This window comes from Panthera tigris, chromosome A3, assembly GCF_018350195.1.
Source record: "Panthera tigris isolate Pti1 chromosome A3, P.tigris_Pti1_mat1.1, whole genome shotgun sequence".
In the NCBI taxonomy this organism is placed as follows: Eukaryota; Metazoa; Chordata; class Mammalia; order Carnivora; family Felidae; genus Panthera; species Panthera tigris.
In genome coordinates this window covers 118,473,370-118,495,025 of record NC_056662.1, presented here as the reverse complement: position 1 = coordinate 118,495,025, position 21,656 = coordinate 118,473,370, and the positions used below count along the sequence as shown (strand labels likewise).

General features: G+C 41.0%; 1 protein-coding gene across 2 annotated transcripts in view; it reads left to right on the top strand.

Moving 5' to 3' along the window:
* The window catches only part of SELENOI (selenoprotein I), a 40,615-nt gene extending 22,179 nt beyond the window's left edge, over window positions 1–18,436 (top strand). The window contains exons 5-10 of one of the 2 annotated variants that reach the window (XM_015540576.2): window positions 3,784–4,046; window positions 5,008–5,116; window positions 10,983–11,031; window positions 12,408–12,588; window positions 14,853–15,035; window positions 17,661–18,436. In XM_015540576.2, the coding sequence (XP_015396062.2) occupies window positions 3,784–4,046; window positions 5,008–5,116; window positions 10,983–11,031; window positions 12,408–12,588; window positions 14,853–15,035; window positions 17,661–17,759 (884 nt within the window). In that variant the 3' untranslated portion in view covers window positions 17,760–18,436. Of the gene's footprint in view, window positions 1–3,783; window positions 4,047–5,007; window positions 5,117–10,982; window positions 11,032–12,407; window positions 12,589–14,852; window positions 15,036–17,660 lie in introns of those variants that run through there. The other variant, XM_042982338.1, reaches the window with a different exon arrangement.
* Window positions 18,437–21,656: the final 3,220 nt, after the last annotated feature.

The window sequence follows — 21,656 nt, the reverse complement described above, 5'->3', positions numbered from 1 at the left end:
GGCTCTAGGCTCTGAGCTGTCAGCACAGAGGCCTACACAGGGCTTGAACTCATAAACCGCGAGATCGGGATCTGAGCCGAAGTTGGACGCTCAACCGACTGAGCCACCCTGCCCACCCCTCCCCCCCAGCTTTTCATGATTTTTTTAAGTATATAGTTTTTAAGTGAATATAAAATACCAGACCCTGACTTAAAGTTGCTTAGATCTCTCAGATAAAAATGACTCATAAAACCAGTATAATCTGGTATATGATTACACGCTGACATTGCAGGTGACCAGAACTGCCAGAATTTGGGGAAGGAAGAGAGTGAAGTCCAGAAGAATTAGGAGAAAGCTTAGTGAAAAATTACATTTTAGGCAGAAGCTTTTGCATATTTGTTCTTAAATATGAGCAGGTTTAAAAATTCTGCTGTAGGGGCGCCTGGGTGGCTCAGTCAGTTTAGTGTCCTTCTTCAGCTCAGGTCATGATCTCATGGTTCAGTTCATGTATTCGAGCCCCACGCCAGGGCTCTGTGCTGACAGCTCAGAGCCTGGAGCCTGCTTCAGATTCTGTCTGTCTGTCTGTCTGTCTGCCCTTCCCCCGCTCACACTGTCTCTCTCTCAAAAATAAATAAAAACATTAAAAAATTAAAAATAAAAAAATTCTGCTGCAGGGGTGCCTGGGTGGTGCAGTCAGTTAAGCATCTGACTCTTGATTTTGGCTCATGATCTTACAGTTCATGGGGTCGAGCCCCTCTGTGTTGACAGCATAGAGCCTGCTTGGGATTCCCTCTCTTCCTCTTTGTCAAAATAAATAAATAAACATTTCGAAACATTAAAAAAAAATCTGCTCTAGGGTTTGGTTGCCAAGGGCAGGGAGGAATAGGGAAAAAGGTGAGAGTGGCCTGAGGGCTCTGACTTTTAACAGCAGGTCATAAGAGCTTTTTGATATACCATATTATCTACCTTTTTCACATCCACAGTTTTGGCAAAAGCCCTCACCGAACGTGAACTGTTTGTTGCAAAACTGCCTTGAACCAACATGAGGCAACTTTTAAACTATATCCTACTAGTGTGATTGTTCTTACATTTTGCTGCAGAAATATTAATGTGTTTGATCACAGGGTGCTACTCTGGGTCCGCCTGAGGTGTTTTTGTTTTGTTTTGTTCTTTTGTCATAATATATGCTATATACCCTGAATTACCTTTCTGAAAAAACATTGTGTAACTTCGCACACCCCAGACTGGTGGAGCTGGAATGTGTTCAGTGGGAAGATGTACAAGACCTAATTAGTATGCAGTTCATGGATTTAGTATTTGTAACAAATGCACAGGAGTTGCCCTGCAAATAGTAAATTAAGCCAGCAAATAATGAGAAAAGACTTTTTGGAAATACTTCAGCTAGCAGAAATGTTCCTAACGCTATATAACAGAGATCTGCCGTATTTGGGCAGGAATCTGGAATTCATCCTCTCATGTGTTCCTTCAACAATATTTTTAAAGGCCTTCTTTTTGAAAAAAAAAAAAAAAAAAAAAAAAAAAAGATTTTTTTTAAGTTTATTTATTTATTTTGAGACAGAGAGCACAAGCAGGGTAGGGGCAGAGGGAGGAGGGGGAGAGGGAATCCCGAGCAGGCTCTCCACTATCAGCACAGAGCCCGACGTGGGGCTTGAACTCCCTAACTGTGAGATTATGTCCTAAGCTGAAATCAGGAGTCAGACACTTAACCCAGGTGCCCCTAAAGGCCTTCTTTGCAACAAACTGAGCTAGACACTGGGATAATACTATAGTGAGCAAGATAAGCACAGGTAATTATAGGAATTTTTAATTCCTGAATCTTTACTATTAGCCTAATCCTGCTGCACTTGTTAATAGAACTGTTTCTTTTGGGGAGAAATTTTTATAGTCCAGATTTTTTTTTTTTCCTTAATATTGTCTCTCCTACTAGACTCACGGTTCCTGAGAGACCACAGGAATTGTGTCTTATTTATAGCAGGGTGGTTGGTTCTTGCACAAGCGTGCCGAGCTATGCTTCAGACTCTTTTTTTTTTTTTTTTTAAGTTTTATTTCTTTAAGTAATCTCTACACCCAATGTGCGGCTCGAACTCACAACCCTGAGATCAAGAGTCACGTGCCCCTCCAACTGAGTCAGCCAGGCGCCCCTCAGACTCTTCTTTGTAACTAGGTTTTACTGTTCTCCCACTCTTTTTCTCTCCCTACACCCCTCACGCCCCAGCTCCTCTGTTTCTGCCCCTAAATGAAGGTGTTTCACTGTGCTGTATCCTCAACTTTCCCTTTCCTCTTATTCCCTCGATAATTCTTATCACTATTGAGATGACTCTTGTGTTTCTATCTAGCCCTCATATATTTTCTGAGTTGTTAGTAAGTACCTGAGGTTGAGTTGCTTGACATGATCATGTGGATAATTCTGCCAACAGTTCAGTTTTAGCATCTAAACTTGTACTCAGCATCTTTTCCGTCAGGCAGGCTCTTTGGACTTCCCCATTTCTACCACTCTCTTAGTTACCCAGATGGGAAATCGGGAGGATCTTCTGGTCCTTTAGCCTCACCACTCATCTTTTGCTGCATTGCCAGTTTGACTTTCTTAATATCTCACCTGCCTCCAGCCTTTCATTCCTGCTGTATTCCATGTCAGTGCGGGCCTTACTGGTTAGTGTTCTCTCTGCCATTCACACTGCTGCCAGGTGAATCTTCCTGAAGCACGTCACTACCTTTACCCCTGTCATTCCCGTACTCACATCCTTTTCGTAGCCCCCCGTACTCCCTGAAACTTTTGAGCTGGCTCCAACCTCCCTTCTGGCCTCTCTACCACCCTCTTTACCTACTGGTTTCCTCTGGTCGACCTAAACTACTTTGGCATTCTCTGAACACGCATGTGCTTTTCCATCTTGGTGTTTTTGCTGATAGCACTCCCTCCTCTTGAAACAGCATACTCTTATCTACTGAAATCCAACTCATTCTTTATGTCCCCACTCAGGTTTCATCTGGTCTGGAAGGCCGTTCTTGATTATCTTAGCCTGAAGAGTGCTTGTCCCTTTTCCGAACTCTTTTGTGGTTTGGGATGTACTGTATCTTTAATCGCCATGTTTTGTCTCCATTCTCAGTTATAAACACTGAGGACGCAAACTTACTTTATTCGGAGATTATTCTTATGATAATCTTCACAGCATCAGGAACAGTGCCTTGCACAGTTTCAATACATTTAATTCTTATATTTACTGAACACCTGCTGTGTGCAAAGCCTTTTCTGAAAGCACTTAAAATCGGGGAAGGAGCACATCTGTAACAAAGTGACTGTAATTTCAAACAAGATGAAATAGGTGTTATGACTGAAGTTCGGGATGTTTTTGGATCCTAGAGCAAGGAGTGATTAGATCAGTTGTGATGAATAACTATTGCATATTCTCTGGAGGCCTGAGAATTTGTGGCTAGCAGAACAACTCAGTTGTTAGTCCGATTTGGAAGAATTCAGAGTCCAACTACAATGCTTTGTCTTCACATCTAAAATTGACACCATTTAGTTGATGTAATATACTTTAAGTTTTAGGTTAAACTCTAAGAAATTAAGGTGGGTTTTTTTGTTTGTTTGTTTTTTTCTGAAATCTTTGAATTGTAGGAATTAGAGGTTGGATTTTTACAGTCCTGGCTGGTCGCTGTACTTTAGTTCATCAACATTCCTATGATACGCTGATTTGTTTTGTGTTTCTCCAGTTTGTTAAAGAAGATTTTCTCCCTGCGGTACCGATGTTGACCTTTTCCCATGGTAATGTGTTTCTGTTGCAGATGGTGTGGATGGAAAGCAGGCCCGGAGAACCAATTCCAGCACCCCTTTAGGGGAGCTTTTTGACCATGGCCTTGATAGTTGGTCATGTGTTTACTTTGTTGTGACTGTGTATTCCATCTTTGGACGAGGACCATCTGGTGTCAGTGTTTTTGTTCTTTACCTCCTACTATGGGTAGTTTTGTTTTCTTTTATCCTGTCCCACTGGGAAAAGTATAATACAGGGATTCTTTTCCTGCCGTGGGGATATGACATTAGCCAGGTGGTAAGTATGTGTTCTGCCTTAAATTTTCAACAGTGCTATGAATTTTTGGGGGGGGGGGGGGAGGGGGAAGGGAGTAGTCTTTGTCATTGTCATTCCTTCTTTATTGCCCTTATGCTTTTTTGGCCAGAACTGATGTGTGCTTTTAAAAAAATTTCCTTTTTATCTTGTATTATTTGTTGCTTATTTATGAAAATCTCAAGCACATAAAAAAGTAGGGATAGCATAGTGAACCCTTATGTACCTGTTCCTTAGGTTCAACAGCTATATGGCCAGTCTAGTTTCATGTATACCCTTCCTCCCAATTATTTTAAAGGAAATTCCTGATATTATGTGATCAACGTTTTCCCATCTATCTCTAAGTAGTAAAAGCACTTTTAAAAAAACATAATCACAATGTCATTATTAACTAAAAAATGAGCAGTTTCTTAATGTTAATAAATATTCCTTTGAACTGTTGATTTTGTAAAGAGAGAGATGCACATATAATTGTTGCTTTTTTGTCTTTACTGGGAGCTTTCAATGAGTAGAGATACTTGTTTTCTTTTACTTAAGAGGCTTGCTATTAACTCTCCCTGCCTTTGAATCCCAGCTTTTTGTGTTGCCATTTTGCCCGTTTGTACCTAAGGTCCCAGTAAAGCCTCAGACATTGGAATGTTTGAAGAAAGTGATCGGGTAGGCAAATTGGACCGTGTCGTACCTTAACCGATTCCTGAAGTGCCTTAAAGTGTTCTAAATTATGGCCAGTTGTTTGCATTGTGTAGAAGTTAGTTATTTTATGGCATTGTTGGCTAAAAAACCCGCAACTTTTAAAGGGAAGAAGACTTGCCACATTATCAAATTTAAGTGTACTTCTTGCTTTTACTAAAACTACGAGATTTAACGCTGCATACAGCATTGCGGGCTCCTTGACCTTTCCAGCTGTTAATGCCTCTGTATGCTTTTGTCTGCATTTTCCTTCCAGACTATATCTTTTGTCTACATAGTGACTGCGATTGTGGGAGTTGAGGCCTGGTATGAACCTTTCCTGTTTAATTTCTTATATAGAGACCTATTCACTGCAATGATTATTGGTAAGAAGCTCCATGTTGAAGCCTATTTTAACATCACTTTGTTATCCAAGCCAGTGTTTGATTGATTACGAGCAGTAACACCTGTCCCTCTCTCCCGTTCCCTCCAGCGAGCAGAACAGCCCTATAGCCCTGTAGGGTTTCAACCAAACCAGTAAGGAAAATAAAATTCCTGTGTTGTGGTTTTTTTGTGTGTGGCACCAAGCTGTTTCCAGTCCGAAGAAAATAAATACCAAAATCGCATAAACCTCGTAAACTAGCTGTTTAAATGAATCTAGACTGTTGGAGAGGATCCACATTTAGGTGGACATTTGGTGTAGATTTCGTGCCTATCTCAGAATTGAAGACCATTAGTTTGTAGGAAATAGATGACACAGATTACTTTGTAATACATTCATTGGAAAGTTGTGCTATTCTCCTCCGATACTCTTTTTTGCCACCGGATAATAGGTAAGGGATTTTGGTAACAATGTTTTATTTGGTAAAAAATTTGGATTGTGGTAATGTTTCCCTTTTGATTTTAGCCAGAGGGAATATCTACCGGATGATTAACTGAGTGGGGGAGTGTTTTCTATGCAAAGAGGAAGTTATCTGGGCTGTTACTTCGGGGCATTAGGAGTGGCATTAGGACCTCTGTAGAAGAAAAAAAAAAAAGAAAAAAAAAGCAAGCCGTTGGCTATTGCTCTGTTCCCTTATCTGAAAAATAACCCCCCTGGCTACCCAGTGCACCTTGCTAATAGAATGGGCGTTAGATAAAGCTTAGAAACGGCTGAGAAGCTGATCAGTTAGGCACTGGCTTTTAGGCAGTGGTTTGGGCCGTTCTCTGTTGCTCTGGTCTACAGATATTTTAGAACCCTGCTGTAATCTTCCAAATGTTCTTTTTTCGGGGGTTTTTGTATGAACGGATTTCTTTAGCCTGACAAGGCTAGCTTCTTTTCACTCCCACCACATAGTGAATCTTCTGATTTAAGTGGCTAGTCTTGTGGCAGGATTGTTGAATTTACGTTGAAGTGCTAAACTTAACGAGAAGATGGAATCCTCTGAGGTGTGAGATATATTTTGGGATGGTAAAGTGGATACTTTTAATAGGCACATAATTTTCCATGTAACTTACGAGTTTACCTGAATTCTTCTTTCTGAAATAAAACAAAAGCCCACATGTTTCTGTATAAGTAAATAAAGCAGCTTTCCCCATACAGGCATACCTTGTTTTATTGCACTTTATTGTGCTTTGCAGATACTTGTCTCTTTTACAAATTGAAGGCTTGTGGCAGCCCTTTGTCGGGCAAGTCTGTCAGCACCATTTTCCCAACAGCATTGGCTCCCTTCATGTCTCTGTCTGTCAGATTTTGGTAATTCTCACAGTATTTCACACTTTTTCATCATTAGTATATTCGCTATGGTGGTCTGTGACGCGCGGTCTTTGATGTTACTGTTGGAATTGTTTTGGGGACACACAAAGCACGCCCACGGAAGACGGCCATTTAATAGACGAATGTGTGTGTCTGACTGTGCCACCCACCCTCCGCTCTCCCTCTCATCTCTCTCCCTCTCCTTGGGCCTCCCTATTTCCTGAGATACAGTATTGAAATTAGGCCAGTTAATGACCCTCCAGTGGCTTCTGAGTACTCAAGTGAAAGGAAGAGTCACATGTCTCCCTCTTTAAATTACAAACTAGAAGTGATGAAGCTTAGTAAGGGGGGCATGTCGAAAGCCGAGATAGGCCCAAAGCCAGGCCTCTTGCGCCACACATTTAGCTAAGTTTGTAAATGCAGTGGAAAAGCTCTTGAAGAAAATGAAAAGTGCTCCTTCCTAAACACAAGAATGATACGAAAGTGAGAAGCAGCCTTATTGTGACATGGAGGAAGTTTTAGTGGTCTGAATAGGAGATCAAGGCAGCCACAACATTCCCTTGAGCCAAAGCCTGATTCAGAACAAGGCCCTAGCTCTCTTCACTTCTAGGAAAACCGAGGGAGGGGAAGAAGCTGCAGGAGAAGCGTGAAGCTCGCAGAGGTTGGTTCGTGAGGTTTAAAGGAAAGAAGCCTTGGGGCGCCTGAGTGGCTCAGTCGGTTAAGGAAAGAAGACTTCTGTGTGTCGTAAAAGTGCAGGATGAGGCAGCAAGTGCTGATGCAGGAGCCGCAGCAAGTTCTCCGGATGATCCGCCTCAGATAATTCAGGAACGTGGCTACACGACACAGCAGATTTTGAGTGTACCTGTAGCAGCCTTAATATCGGAAGGAGATGCCATCTAGGACTTTCATAGCCAGAGAGGAGAAGTCAATGCCTGGTTTCAGAGCTTCAAAGGACAGGCTGACTCTCACGGTAGGGGCTAATGCAGCTGGTGACTTGGACGTGAAGCCAGTGCTGATCGACTATTCTGAAAATCCTAGGGCCCTTAAGAATTTGCCACATCTACCCTGCCCGTCCTCTATACATGGAACAACAAAGCCTGGACAGTAGCACATCTGTTTACAACATGGTTTGCTGAGTGTTTTAAGCCCCCTATTGAGATCTGCTCAGAAAAAAAGGATTCCTTTCAAAATCTTACTGCTCACTGACAAGCACCTAGTCACCCAAGAGCTCTGATTACAGCGTACAATGGGATTAACGTTGTTTTCCTGCTTGCTAACAAAGCATCCATCCTGCAGGAGCTTGAAGAGTAATTTCAACTTTCAAGTCTTATTATTGAAGAAATAAATACAGGTTTATAAGGCTGTAAGATCTGATGGATCTAGGCAAAGTAAATTGAAAACCTGGAAAGGATTCAGTATTGTAGATGCCACTAAGATCATTTGTGATTCATGGGGAGAGGTCAGAATATCAACATTGACAGGAATTTGGAAGAAGTTGATTCCAGCCTTTATGGATGGATGACTTTGAGGGGTTCAAGACTTCAGTGAAGGAAGTAACTAGCTGTGGTGGAAACAGCAAGAGAACTGTAATTAGAAGTGGAGCCTGAAGCTGGGACTGAATTACTGCAATCTGGTGCTCAAACTTTGTAGCAGAGGAGTTACTTCTGATGGATGAAAAAACAACATGGTTTTCTTGAGACAGTATCTACTGGTGAAGATGCCGTGAAGATTGTTGAAATGACAACAAAGGATTTCGCATATTGCATAAACTAAGTTGAAACAAAGCGGTGGCAGGATTAGAGAGGATTGACTGTTTTGAAAGAAGTTCTACAGTGGATAAAACCCTATCAGACAGCCTCACCTACTGTAGAGAAATTGTGAAAGGAGGAGTCAGAAGCTTCACTGGGAAGCTTCACTGTTTCTTGTTTGGAGAACTTGCCACAGCCACCCCAATCTTCAGCAGCCACCCCCCTGATGAGTCAGGAGCCATCAGCCTCAAGACAAGACCCTCCACCAGCAAAAAGACTGCACCTCACCGAAAGCTCAGATGATGGTTAGAGTCTTAGAGCCATAAAGTATTTTTAAATTAGGGCAAGCACATTTGTTTTAGACATGATGCCATTGCACTCTTAATAGAGTACATTATAGCATAAACGTAACTGGGAAACCAAAAAATTCACGTGGCTTTCTTGTGCCGTTCGATGTTTGTTTTGTTGCGGTGGTATGGAGTCAACCTGTAATATCTCTGCGATATGCCCGTCCTTTTTACGGAAAGCACGTTAGGTGCCGTTGAGAGGAGTAAGAGAAGATGTGGTATGTCTTTTTGGCAACCCGTATAGAGCTCAAGCTTCCCACATGCTTGCTGTACTTAAGCTAGAGCTATTTCAAGATATTTTAAACTAAAAATACTCTTGGTAGCAAATCTTTTGCCAGTTTGTGTCAGCCTGCTTCCGACACCTCAGCGTCGCAGTGATTCTGGGTCAATTGATTCAGCCCTGGCTCCCTACCTGTGCTTCCCAGCACGAGGCCGAGTCACCTGCTAAAGATTTCTGAGGACACCAGCCTGTCTTCTCCTTCTCTCTAAGCTCTTCTAACTTGAGGAACTTTGTTCCAGTTGGGCTCGGGAGTGGCAGAGTAGTTCATCTTCCCAGATGGGATTTCTGTTTGGTGGATTCCAGTCTTTTCATCTCATTTTAGCAAAATGTCTTAGGAGCTGTTTTGAAGGAATCTCTTTCTGTCGTTTGATCCTTCAGGCCACAGCTGCACTGACCACCTTCTCACCCCAGGCCAAGTGTGGTCAGTGGGAGTCTGGAGTGCATAAGCTGGGGCTCATCTGTTGAGTGACAGTGAAATATCCAAATGAAGTATCCAGAAACTTGCCACATGTGTTGATTTGGAGTTTGACAGAGAGAAAGATCAGGAAGTTACATCTCTATAATCTGTAGAATCAGAGAGTTTTATTTTTGTTTATTTATTTTTAAATATTTATTTTGAGGGAGGGAGGGAGAGTAGTACATGCACGTGCATGGGAGGGGGGGGTGGAGAGAGAGAGAGAGAGAGAGAGAGAGAGAGAGAGAGAGAGAGAAAGAATCCCAAGCAGACTCCATGCTGTCAGTGCATTGGGCTCAGACAAACAGATCATGACTTGAGCTGAAATCAGGAGTTAGATGCTAAACTGACTGAACCACTCAGGTGCCCCGGATCAGAGAATTTTAATGTTTATTTATTTTTGAGGCAGAGCATGAATGAGGGAGGGTCAGAGAGAGAGGGAGACCCAGAATCCGAAGCAGGCTGCAGGCTCTGAGCTGTCAGCACAGAGCCCGACGTGGGGCTCGAACTCACAGACCGTGAGATCATGACCTGAGCCGAAGTCGGAAGCTCAACCGAATGAGCCAACCCGGTGCCGCCACCCCCCCCCCCCCCCCCAGCAAATCAGAGAATTTTAAAACTGCAAGGGATATTAGGAAATCATTGAACCCATCCACATTGGACAACTGTGGAGTCTGAAGCTCAGAGAGATTGTCTGATTTGCCCAAGAGTACATTGCCAGCTTTTGGAGTCATCTGCAAGAAGCTTCTAGTTAAAGCTGTAAGAGAGGATTCTCTGAGGGAGGATAGAAGCACAGGTGAATGCCCAGTTAGGAATGCGCAGGAGACAGAGTTGCCAATAAAGGACACCACACGTAGTAGCTGGATGGCTGACAGGAACATTGGGAGGATGGAATCACAAAGGCAAAGGGAGGAAAGAATTACAGTTAGTGGAGAGTCAATGGAGTCCTCTCACTTAGAAGCCAGGAATGAAGAAAGAATATCGAATTTGATCATTAGGAGAGCTTGGTAAATTCAAGAGTGCAGTTTCTGCAGAGGGAAGGCAGAAGGAATAAAAGAGTACTGAGGAAGGCCATGGAAAAGTCTGGCGAGTGATTGGGAATAGCAGAGTCAGCTAGTAGAGAGCGAGGGCAGCGGAAGCAATGGTAGGGCTTCCTGGGAGGGCTGTCTTTATTAGGTCTGAGGGGAAAGAACTGGTGTCTGTGGGCGGAGCGGGCGGAGAAATGAAGAATGCTTGGGAAAGAAAAATCAGTGGCAACGGGAAACCGCGGAATCCATCGGTAACTCACACTCGTGCGATTTACTGTATGCCAAGCCCTGCTCCAGCTGTCTTTACGAGTAATCACTCATTTGTTTCTCAAAACCCTGCGGGGCCAATTCTATCTCTGGCTTATAAAAGAGGGAATTGAGGCACGGAAGCGTTAATCTGCCTGAAATCACGTAACCTGTTGGCACAACCGAGATTCGAGCCCAGTCTGGCTCCCGAGCCTCCGCACTGAACCACCAGACTGCCCTGCTGCTCTTCCGGTTGTCAGTGTTGTTCAGAAATGTATTTAATTTCATTGCAGAAGTAACCCGAACCTGCGAATTACTGGGTCTAAAACTATTACATATTTTGTATGTATTCGATAATTATAAAAATCCCTCTTGAATAATAATTCACAGTAATTTAAATATTCTCCCTTTTAGGCTGTGCATTATGTGTGACTCTTCCGATGAGTTTATTGAACTTTTTCAGGTAAGTACCTTATTATTTGGGCAAGAAGTGTGACAGTTGTTACTCAGATGAATTTTAGGATCTGTTTTGCTTTTGGAATCTGGCCATTTTGAGAAGGTCATAAAAGCTGTATTTTGAATCTGGGATGAGTTTAAGACCATTTAGGGTATCTACGGTGGCTGTGTGGTCATTTCAACCACAGCACAAACTACTAGTTCTTTTGTTACAGTTTTTGGTTCACCAGACAAGTCTTCTAATTTGTCATTTTTTGTGAGTGAATCGGGAAGGAGTGTGTTCCCGTTGAATAGTGACAGGTTTACGTCCTTTTTAGAAATTGATGGTAAGTTTTTATGAATTGATTCTGTGTAAGTTTAGTCAGCATGATCATAAAATTAAATTTCTGAATTTGTGTAGTTTAGGACCAAACCCCGGATCTATGCTGACTTCCAAGTCGCACTATATAAAAATTCCCGCCCCGAGGAGTGGGGCCGGGGATACTGTGGGAGTTGCCTGGGCAGAGTTCATTTCTCTGATCTGTACTTCACCTTTGCTCAGCCCCACTGAATTTTCTTACGGGCCCTGAAAGTACTTTGCTGTTTTCTCTCCTTGGTAATTTGGCCCCCACCTCCCTCTAGTGCTGTCTCCTTTACGTGAAACACTTGTACTTCCCACTTCATCCTTCAGTTCTCAGATCTGTCTTGCAGAATCCTCTCTGTCAAGCCACACTCTGTGAATCTTCCCTGTCGATGGCAGCTGGCAGCCATTCATAGAAACCATAAAATTTAAAGCTCTGAAGGCCTTAGAGATTGAGACATTTCCTCTTCTTCTAAGGATGAGGTCCTCATCAGGCAATATCTTGTCCAGAATCATGTTGTCAGTGACAGAACCAAGACGAGAATTTGGGGCTTTGTTCAGATGAGCAAACATGTATGGGAGTGTGTGGCCAGAGACAGTGAGATATGCTAGGACAGTCTCAGTGCAGAGTCGTCCACTCTTAGATTCTCTGTCACTTTGTATCATAATAACACAGCCAGGTACTTGCTAGTGCTGTTTTGTGTTCATTTCATTTCCCCTCCTAGAGCATAAACCTTGTAAAACAAAAGATCAGGTTTTATTTATCTTTACGTTCTGGAGGCCCCGGGGTCAGAACACTTCCATTCTAGTCCTGGCCCTGCCACTTGGTAGGAAGTTATATAAATTTGAATTCTCACGTTGTCACTTAACCTGTCTGTAAAATGGGGTTTAGTAGTGTTGGTTCTATGTATGCTGTGGGATTATTGTGAGTGTAAATTAAGAGGATAAGTGTGAAAAAAGTTTCAAAACTACAAAAGTTACAAATACGGAATGATTTTTATATTGTAATAATGTTCTTTGTATTACTTGATTTTTTTTTTCAGAAGCTATAAAAATAACACCTTGAAACACAATTCAGTCTATGAAGCTATGGTTCCCTTTTTTTCTCCATGTTTGCTATTCATTTTGTCTACAGCATGGATCCTTCAGTCACCTTCAGATATTTTAGAGATACATCCTAGACTATTCTACTTTATGGTTGGAACAGCCTTTGCCAACATCACAGTAAGGTTTTTTCTTTTTCTTTTTTTTAATGTTTATTATTTTGAGTGAGAGAGAGCACATGCAAGGGAGGGGCAGAGAGAGAGAGAGGGAGAGAGAGAGAATCCCAAGCAGTCTCCTCGCTGTCAGCGCTGAGCCCAACGTAAGTCTCGATCTCACTAACTGTGAGATCATGATCTGAGCCTAAGCCAGGAGCCAGATGCTTAAGCTGAGTGACTCAGGCGCCCCAGGTTTTTTTTCATTTAAGTCCTATCTAAGGAATATATGACAAAATGTGATAATTGGAGAAATCTTTAGAATTAAAAATAGACAGATTTTAATTTAAAGATATTTTACAGTAGAAACTTTAAAGAGTAATAAACCCAAACACGAACATGCTAAAAATTATTTTTACCTTTTCCAGATGGCTGCAGATCTAATGATTAGTTTAGGGAAACTAAAAAGGGTTTTCGAGAAAAACACACACACACACACACACACACACACACACACACACGCATTTTTAAATCAGCTGATTTTAAAATTAAGAACAGGTGTAAAAACTTTGTAATAAATACAACATATTTTTCAAAAGCCCTTTCTCTGCCATGGCCCAGCAAGACAGCAGCCAGGAGAGATCGGGCGCAGTTGAGAAAAGACCTTAATAGTCCTGACAACCCGGGAGCATGTGCTCTAGCTCTGGTCAGGTCCTTAATAACTTTTTACTTTAAAAGCTAGCCACTGAGCTTATGTTTCCATGTGTGTAATATGTGTTCATTATCACCGGTCCTACTGATTTCACAGGGTTTAAAGATCTGAAAATATTAATACATTGTATTAAAAAATTATCTCTGAAGGAATAAAAGTAGATGTGAGTAAGGTATTGGAAGTAAAGGAAGCCAGAGAGGTTTTGAGGTGTTAATATGACAATATGACTGAATTGGAGATAGCATCTCTTCATCACTATAAAGAAATTTAGGTGTATGGAGCTATACAGGGCTATTTTGAAAGTTCTTTTCAGATATCACACCATCTTAAAATCGGGAGAAATTCCTTTTATCCAAACTGTTACCTAGTGGAAGAATCCCTTCTATAGCATCCTTACTAAATTATTTTCCAGCCTTGTCTGACCCACACTCTGAGAGTCCACGGGTTTGGAGGTGGGACAGGGGTTCCGTTGGGCTTCTGAGCAGTTGAGAACTTCTGAACTTAATAATGTTGTGTAACTGTGTTGGCTCAAGTACTGGAATGCTTTTAATGTTGGAGTGACTTGTTTTGAAGTGCTTTGCTAAATGACATGGCAGATAAAGGGCTAGTATCCAAAATCTATAAAGAACTCACCAAACTTCGCACCCGAAAAACAAATAATCCAGTGAAGAAATGCACAGAAGACATGAATAGACACTTTTCCAAAGACGACATCCAGATGGCCAACAGACACATGAAATGATGCTCAACGTCACTTCTCATCAGGGAAATACAAATCAAAACCACACTCAGATACCACCTCACTCCAGTCAGAGTGGCCAAAATGAACAAATCGGGAGACTGTAGATGCTGGCGAGGATGTGGAGAAATGAGAACCCTCTGGCACTGCTGGTGGGAATGCAAACTGGTGCAGCCGCTCTGGAAAACGGTGTGGAGGTGCCTCAAAAGATTAAAAATAGATCAACCCTACGACCCAGCAATAGCACTACTAGGAATTTACCCAAGGGATACAGGAGTGCTGATGCATAGGGGCACTTGTACCCCAATGTTTATAGCAGCACTTTCAACAATAGCCAAATTATGGAAAGAGCCTAAATGTCCATCAACTGATGAATGGATGAAGAAGATGTGATTTATATATACAGTGGAATACTACTTGGCAGTGAGAAAGAATGAAATCATGCCATTTGCAGCAATGTGGGTGGAACCTGGAGGGTATTATGCTAAGTGAAATAAGTCAGGCAGAGAAAGACAGATACCATATGTTTTCACTCATATGTGGATCCTGAGAAACTTAGCAGAAGACCATGGGGGAGTGGCAGGGGGAAAAAAAGTTACAGAGAGGGAAGGAGGCAAACCATAAGAGACTCTTAAATACAGAGAACAAACTGAGGGTTGATGGGGGTTGGGGTAGAGGGGAAAGTGGGTGATGGGCATTGAGGAGGGCACTTGTTGGATTGAGCACTGAGTGTTGCATGGAAGCCAATTTGACAATAAATTATATTTTAAGAAAATGAAGTGCTTTGCTAATTAAATTTTCATTCTTTTTTTTTTTTTTTTTCCTTTTCCCTAACTTCAAGTGTCAGCTGATTGTTTGTCAAATGAGCAGTACTCGGTGCCCAACTTTGAATTGGTTGCTGGTTCCTCTTTTCTTGGTTGTCCTGGTGGTAAACTTAGGAGTAGCCTCCTACGTTGAGAGCATTCTCCTGTATACCTTAACAGCTGTTTTCACTCTGGCCCACATCCATTATGGAGTACGAGTGGTGAGTCATCTAGAGCAAAATTGGTTCTATTTGGTTCTTGTAAGTAGTAGAAAAGTGGCGAAGGAAAAATTTCAAAAGAAAGTTGCTTATGAAAGTAGCTGGAAGAATTGGGATAGTCCCTATAAATATTGGATAATATCCAGGTACATAATATCAGATATTGTTTCTCTGATGAGTATGTTACAGTAACTACAAATAACTTTAAAACTCAATAGTTATTATGAGGAGTTCTTTTTTTTTAGGTACAAATGTGAACTGTATTCTTGGTGAATGGAATTGTAAGCTCTTGTGTGCTTTTAGTTATATGAGACCAAGTAATCCCATTTGTTGATTATCTATTTCTATACTTTTTAAAAAAATTTATTTATTTTTAATGTTTATTTAATTTTGAGAGACAGAGAGAGACAGAGACAGAGCACAAATGGGGAGGGGCAGGGAGAGAGGGAGACACAGAATCCAAAGCAGGTTCCAGGCTCTGCACTGTCAGCACAGAGCCCGATGTGGGGCTCGAACTCGTAAACCATGAGATCATGACCTGAGCCGAAGTCAGACGCTAACCGACTGAGCCACCCAGGCACCCCTATTTATTTATTTTGAGAGAGAGAGAGACAGAGAGTGTGAACAGGGAAGGGGCAGAGCGAAGGAGAGAGAGAGAATCCTAATCCTGACATGGAGCTCAAACTCAGGCGGTGAGATCATGACCTGAGCTGAAGTCAAGAATCAGATGTGCAACCGAGTGAGCCCCCCCAGGTGCCCCTGTATACTTGCTTCTTTAGCTTTAGGGGAGTTTTTATCAGGAGAATTATAGAAGAGAATGGATTTAAGAAGTATTTTGCAAACCTTAATATTTTCTTCTAAAAAGAGACTAGTTTCAGGGCAAATGGACTAAGGTAGATATAATAAAATGAAAATCAGAGCCATGCAATTTATTTTCTTTTCCTCACACTTTAACATTCTTTTCTAATCATGTATTTTAGCATGGTCTTATAATTATGGTTTTTAATTGTACAGTATTCCAGCAAGGAGATTACTTAATAATTACCCAGTTTACTTAATTATGATCCAGTTATTTTAATCATCTAGGTTGTTTCCAGATTTTCACCATTACAAATAAGGTTGGAATAACAACAACAACAAAAATAACAATCTGGAGTAATATATTTTTCTTTATTTTCTGAGGATAATTTCATAGCAATGAGGTTATGTAAAAGGGTATTCATGTTTTTATGGCTCTTAAAATACTGCTTCTATTTGGTATGCTTGTTTTGAAAGGAACTCTACCGTGACTCAGTTTGAGACACATGTCTTCTGTCATAATATTTTAAAATGAGCGCACCTAGGGGCACCTGGGTGGCTTGGTCGGCTACATGTCTGACTTCAGCTCAGGTCACGATCTTGTGGTTCGTGAGTTTGAGCCCTGCGTCGGGCTCTGTGCTGACAGCTCAGAGTCTGGAGCCTGCTTGGGATTCTGTGTGTGTGTGTGTGTGTGTGTGTGTGTGTGTGTGTGTGTGTCTCTCTCTCTGCCCCTCCCCCACTCAGCTCTGTCTCTCCTTCAAAATAAACATTAAAAAAATTTTTTTAAATGAGCACACCTGTCATGCCTTTTACCTTGTATATGTTGCTAAACTTAGGTTTCTTCCCTTAATGTTCTCCCCAAAGCAGCCTACATTTGTTAGAACAAAGTAGATGAAAAAAATCCACGATAACTATGGATTGTGACATGAGGACATAATCATTTATGTTTTTATTTATGCATACTTAACATAAATGCTTTATTTTATGTCAACACTCTTAGGCTTTTATATTTCACATGCATGAAGTAGAATATAGTTGTAAATGTCTTTTATACTTGTTCTAATTTTTTACAACCCTTCAGAAGCATATCTTTAAGAAACCATACATATACTGAACCAAACCAAAAAACCTTTTTCGTTAAATTACGAAGGCAGTATATTTTCACTGTTAAAAATCTGGAAAATAAATCAAAGTAATTGAAAAAAATTCTAGGAATATCTTTTTTGTCGGTCTTTGTGCTCTCTTGCCACGTTTTGCAACTTCTGACCAGAAGGTGAAACTTGAAAGCTACACAGAACATTCATTTGAACTATTGAAATATAAATGACAGCAACAGAACTAGAACTTTGGTAACTGACACATAACCAAGGTCTTGCCTGCCCACTAGGGATACCCTAACCTAAAATGTAGAGATCTGCTTTTATACTGTTTCATCAGGATTAGGAATGATTATCTAGAAATGCTGTAAGCAGTTGAATAGAGAGTCTATATATGTAAATATTTGACCTACTAGATATTATTGTTTCAACTAACCCAGTAGATTTGGGTGTGAATCTGGGTGGTCTGGAGGGCTCTGGAAGAAATTCTAGATTTGGGAGTTAGGCAGACCCATGTTAAGTCCTAACTTTCCCAGGGTAGTTCTAGTATTCTGTAGAATTCTATAGCCCTCTAGCTCAGTAGCTATCCTAGTCCACAAAAGCCTCTTCGTTATTTCTGCGGAGTTTTGCTGTTACAGTCGGTAAATTGTCTCCAGTGGGTGAATTTTGTGTGCTTTTTAAAAATAATTAGGAATGTGTTTGTCACCGTCTCATGTTCTGGTTTTCTATATAGGTAAAGCAGCTGAGCAACCATTTTCAGATTTATCCCTTCTCATTGAGGAAACCAAACTCGGATTGACTAGGAACGGAAGAAAAGAGTATTGGCCTGTAATCTACAGAAGGAAGTACTGTAAATAAGATGCTTGTAAATATTTCATCCATCACCATTGAACTAAACTGATCTGCTTAACAGACACGGGAACTCAGTGTGTATAGTACTTGGACAAATGATCTGAATTTACGAAATTTTGGACCTACTAATTCCCAACTTACTTTTTATAAAACTGTGTGGCATTTTGGTTAGGCATAATGTACTTTAGACCAGCAAAATGTTTCTAGTGATGTTAGCTTCATGAGTCCATGATGTTTTGGTTCGTACAGAGTTAAAGATGCTTTGTTTTTATTTTTAGAGCCCCAAGATTGGTTTAGGAACACTGATAACATTAAGAAAACCACAAAATGTTTTCATATTTGATACTGTTTCAGTAGTAGGTCTTTCGCTATGGAAGTTATCAATAGCCCAAATCTAATATGGGGAAAAGATAAGAGCAAGTTACTGTTAGCCAGAGATGCCAAATGATTACAGAACAATATACAGTTGCCAAATACTCATTTCTCTTTCCCATGGAAATGCCTTTTATCCTCATGTGCTAAGAGAGCTAATATATATATTTAGATTCTCTAGTATTCTGGCTCTCTTTCTTGGGAACAGATCTTGACAAATGGTTTAATTTAATTTAATTAAAAAAAATTTTTTTAAGTTTATTTACCTAGTTGGAGAGGAGAGAAAGAGAGCACAAGTGGAGGAGGGGCAGAGAGAAGGAGAGACAGAATCCCAAGCAGGCTCCATGCAATCAGCGCAGAGCCTGATGCGGGGCTCGAACTCACGAACTGCCAAGATCATGACCTGAGCTGAGATCAAGAGTCAGACGCTTAACCGACTGCACCACCCGGGTGCCCCCGGTTTAATTTTCTTTTAAAGAGAAATATTCTATTGAGACTTAGTAGAGAATGGATCATAATTGTAGCTCACACATTAACATGGTTCATCGTTTAAATGTATTTTCCCCCTCAGCGGCAAGTTGGTGAGATTTGGTGCCTGCGAACTATGATTATATGAATGCATGTGACAGTCCCAGTCCTGTGATAATTACTCGTAAGGAACACAGATAAACTTCCTTATAAGAGAAATTTACCTTGGAGTTAGGAATCTCACGAACCTCCCTATGAATTACTGCTATGAACCTCACTCTGAAATTAGTTTCCTGATTCAATTTGTTCTTCCATTCATCCGTCCTGTCTCTTTTTTGTGGAGGAGAGAGTGCTGTGTTTTTATTTCATACAGGATAAGGAAGTAGAAATTCTTTCTTCCCCAACTTGCCCACTTCTCCACTTCCCCAGTTGAAGAAAACTTTTGAGATATATGCCTTACTTAGTATCTACTCTCTTTAAAATGACTTGGAATAATTTTTGAGGTTTACTGACAGGGGTAAAAATCCCTTTGACTTCAATGTGGTTGTTTTTTAGATGACACCTTCTCATGACTTTCTTCTTGACTTTGTCTCCGTGTAGTTTGGTGGTGGTGAAATTTACTTGCTGATTTTCCTTTATTTTCCACTGAATGAAGTTTGTGCTTGAATGAAGAGTGTATCTTAAACCCTTTTTTTTTTTGGATGGATTGCACTTGGATAAAACTGGCACCACTGTGTTGATATGTAATTAAATTCTTTACCATTATTTATCTATGAATGTGACCATCGTTAAATTTAATTGTAATGTATTCCTTTTTAAATTTCAGTCTGCTGCTTTGTAAAAATAACTATAATTGATATTTCAGTTTTTAAATTTGTAAATTCTAATCATTGTCATCCAGTTTATTAGAAATGAGGAGTCAAGGAGCTAACTCATGGTTCTGTACTCATTTTTAAAAACGGCTCGTAAAGGTTGAGGTATATCTGGTGACTTTTTCTGAGACTGAAAATAGGTGAGAAATTGATGCAGGAAAATGTGGGTAGTGATTCCATGTTTGTTAGTAACTTGCCATCATGGAGGTCAGAGGATGAATGAATTAAGTAACGGTAACTCTGTTTTTTGTATACCTTGTTCTTTGTCATCTGCAAAATTGAACTGGATCAAGTGTTATTTTGGGCCGGGAACAAAGCTTCATTCAAAGGTTTCTGAGCTAATCATTTTACTATTTTGTTGACCTTGTACACAGAATGAGAGTAATCTGTATTATATAAGGAAAGAACTGATAAATATTTATTAAATGACAAATTTGGACCACAGGCTTTCTTCACCTTGTACAGTATAGTTATACACACACACACACACACACACACACACACACACACACACACACACCCTTTCTGGCATGGGGTCGTGTCCTGTACTTCTGGGGCTGTTTTACCTCAAAGTGTGTTTCTGTTCTTTTTCTACTGCATTAAGTTTATTTGAAATTATTTGTGCCTGTACTGTATATTTCCCTACAGTGGTAAAGAATTATGCCATAGTTTCATTGGCACCGTTAGATGAAAGAAAGGTGGCCGTCAGCAAGATAAAAGTGAAACTGAGTAACTGTTTCAGAATACTGTGGACTTGTGCATCGTTGGTATACTGCTGACGTTTTCTTGGTTTCGTCTGCCATCTTGAAGTGCATCTCGAAAGCCCCATTTGTTACGTAGTGTTACAGCAGCTGAAGCAGGACTTCATTACAAATAGCTCTGAGCATTTGTGTCTTGCCAATTACCACCGCATTTCCAAAGTATAAATATAAATATACAAGATCTTTCAGGCTTCTGCATGATATTTTGGGGGTGAGTGGACCACCCCAGCCTTTCTCCCAGCATACGCTGAGCTGCCTTTAGGGGAGCAATGGCGTGGTTGGCCACACATGCATGTTTTCTGTCCATTTCAGAGTAGAGTGCCTTAGCCAGGCCGGAGGTTTCCTTTGTGTCTCTGCGGACCAGAGTTACCCAGACCTGTGAGAAGTTTCTTGTCCGGTTATGGTATGAAACGTGCCCTTTGGTGCTTGACAGAAATTAATTCCCCCACATTTGAGGGGGGCATGGGATAGAAAAATCTTTACCTGACTAGAGTATGTTATTGCCGTCTTTCCCAGTCCTTTACTAACATTCGTGACCGTCAGTGCATCGCACAGTTTAAAATTGTCACGGGTTACGGCAGCGCTCCTCCATTCGCACACAACCGATGCACACAACCGTGTAATACACAAACAGCAAAATCGTCCTTGGCATTTGAATCGCACCATGCTTAAAATGCTCTTAAATCTAATTTTAAAAAAGCTCCGTGCTGATTAGTCTAGAATGTACTTGTGCTACTACCAACATGTCACTTATTTTAGTAGAGGTTTGGGGAAGAGGAGTGTACGTCTAGGGTTGCCCACATTCTAAGTAGGTACCAAAAGAGTATTGATCATGACCCGGAGTCTGGGCTCTGGGGGAACATGCAAGAGAAAAAGCAGGCATCGGGTCCACTTTAAGGAGAAAAAGGGGTCACCTTAGTGCCCTGTGATCCTAGTGCAATACAGAATTTAAACTTCTCACATTTCAATTTGAATCATCATTCCACCACTAATTTCAAATTCAAATGTGAATTTGGAGGTTTCCTAAATGCTCAGTTTTCCAAGAATTTATTTTGTAGTCCGTTGAAAAACCTTTGGAATGTACCTTGCTTGCCAAAGTAGACTTTGATTCTATCACCTGTGGAAAATAAAAAGGTAAACTGAAGGTGTTTGAGTCAAAGGCTCCATTTCCCCTTTCCATTCTAACTAGAAGCCTGTGTGTGACTCTTCCTTTCATTCTTCTTCTGGGCTTCCTTTGAACTTGCCACCACCGAGGACAGAGGCACCAGCTTGCTCTGTAGCGCCTAGATATTGCCACATTCCAATCTCCTTGATTGCCTTAGATCTCTTTGCTGGTCTAGGACTGGGAATGTGCTGGAGGCAACAGAATGAAGCCGATGGGCTAGAACTTTTGGCTGTGGGTCC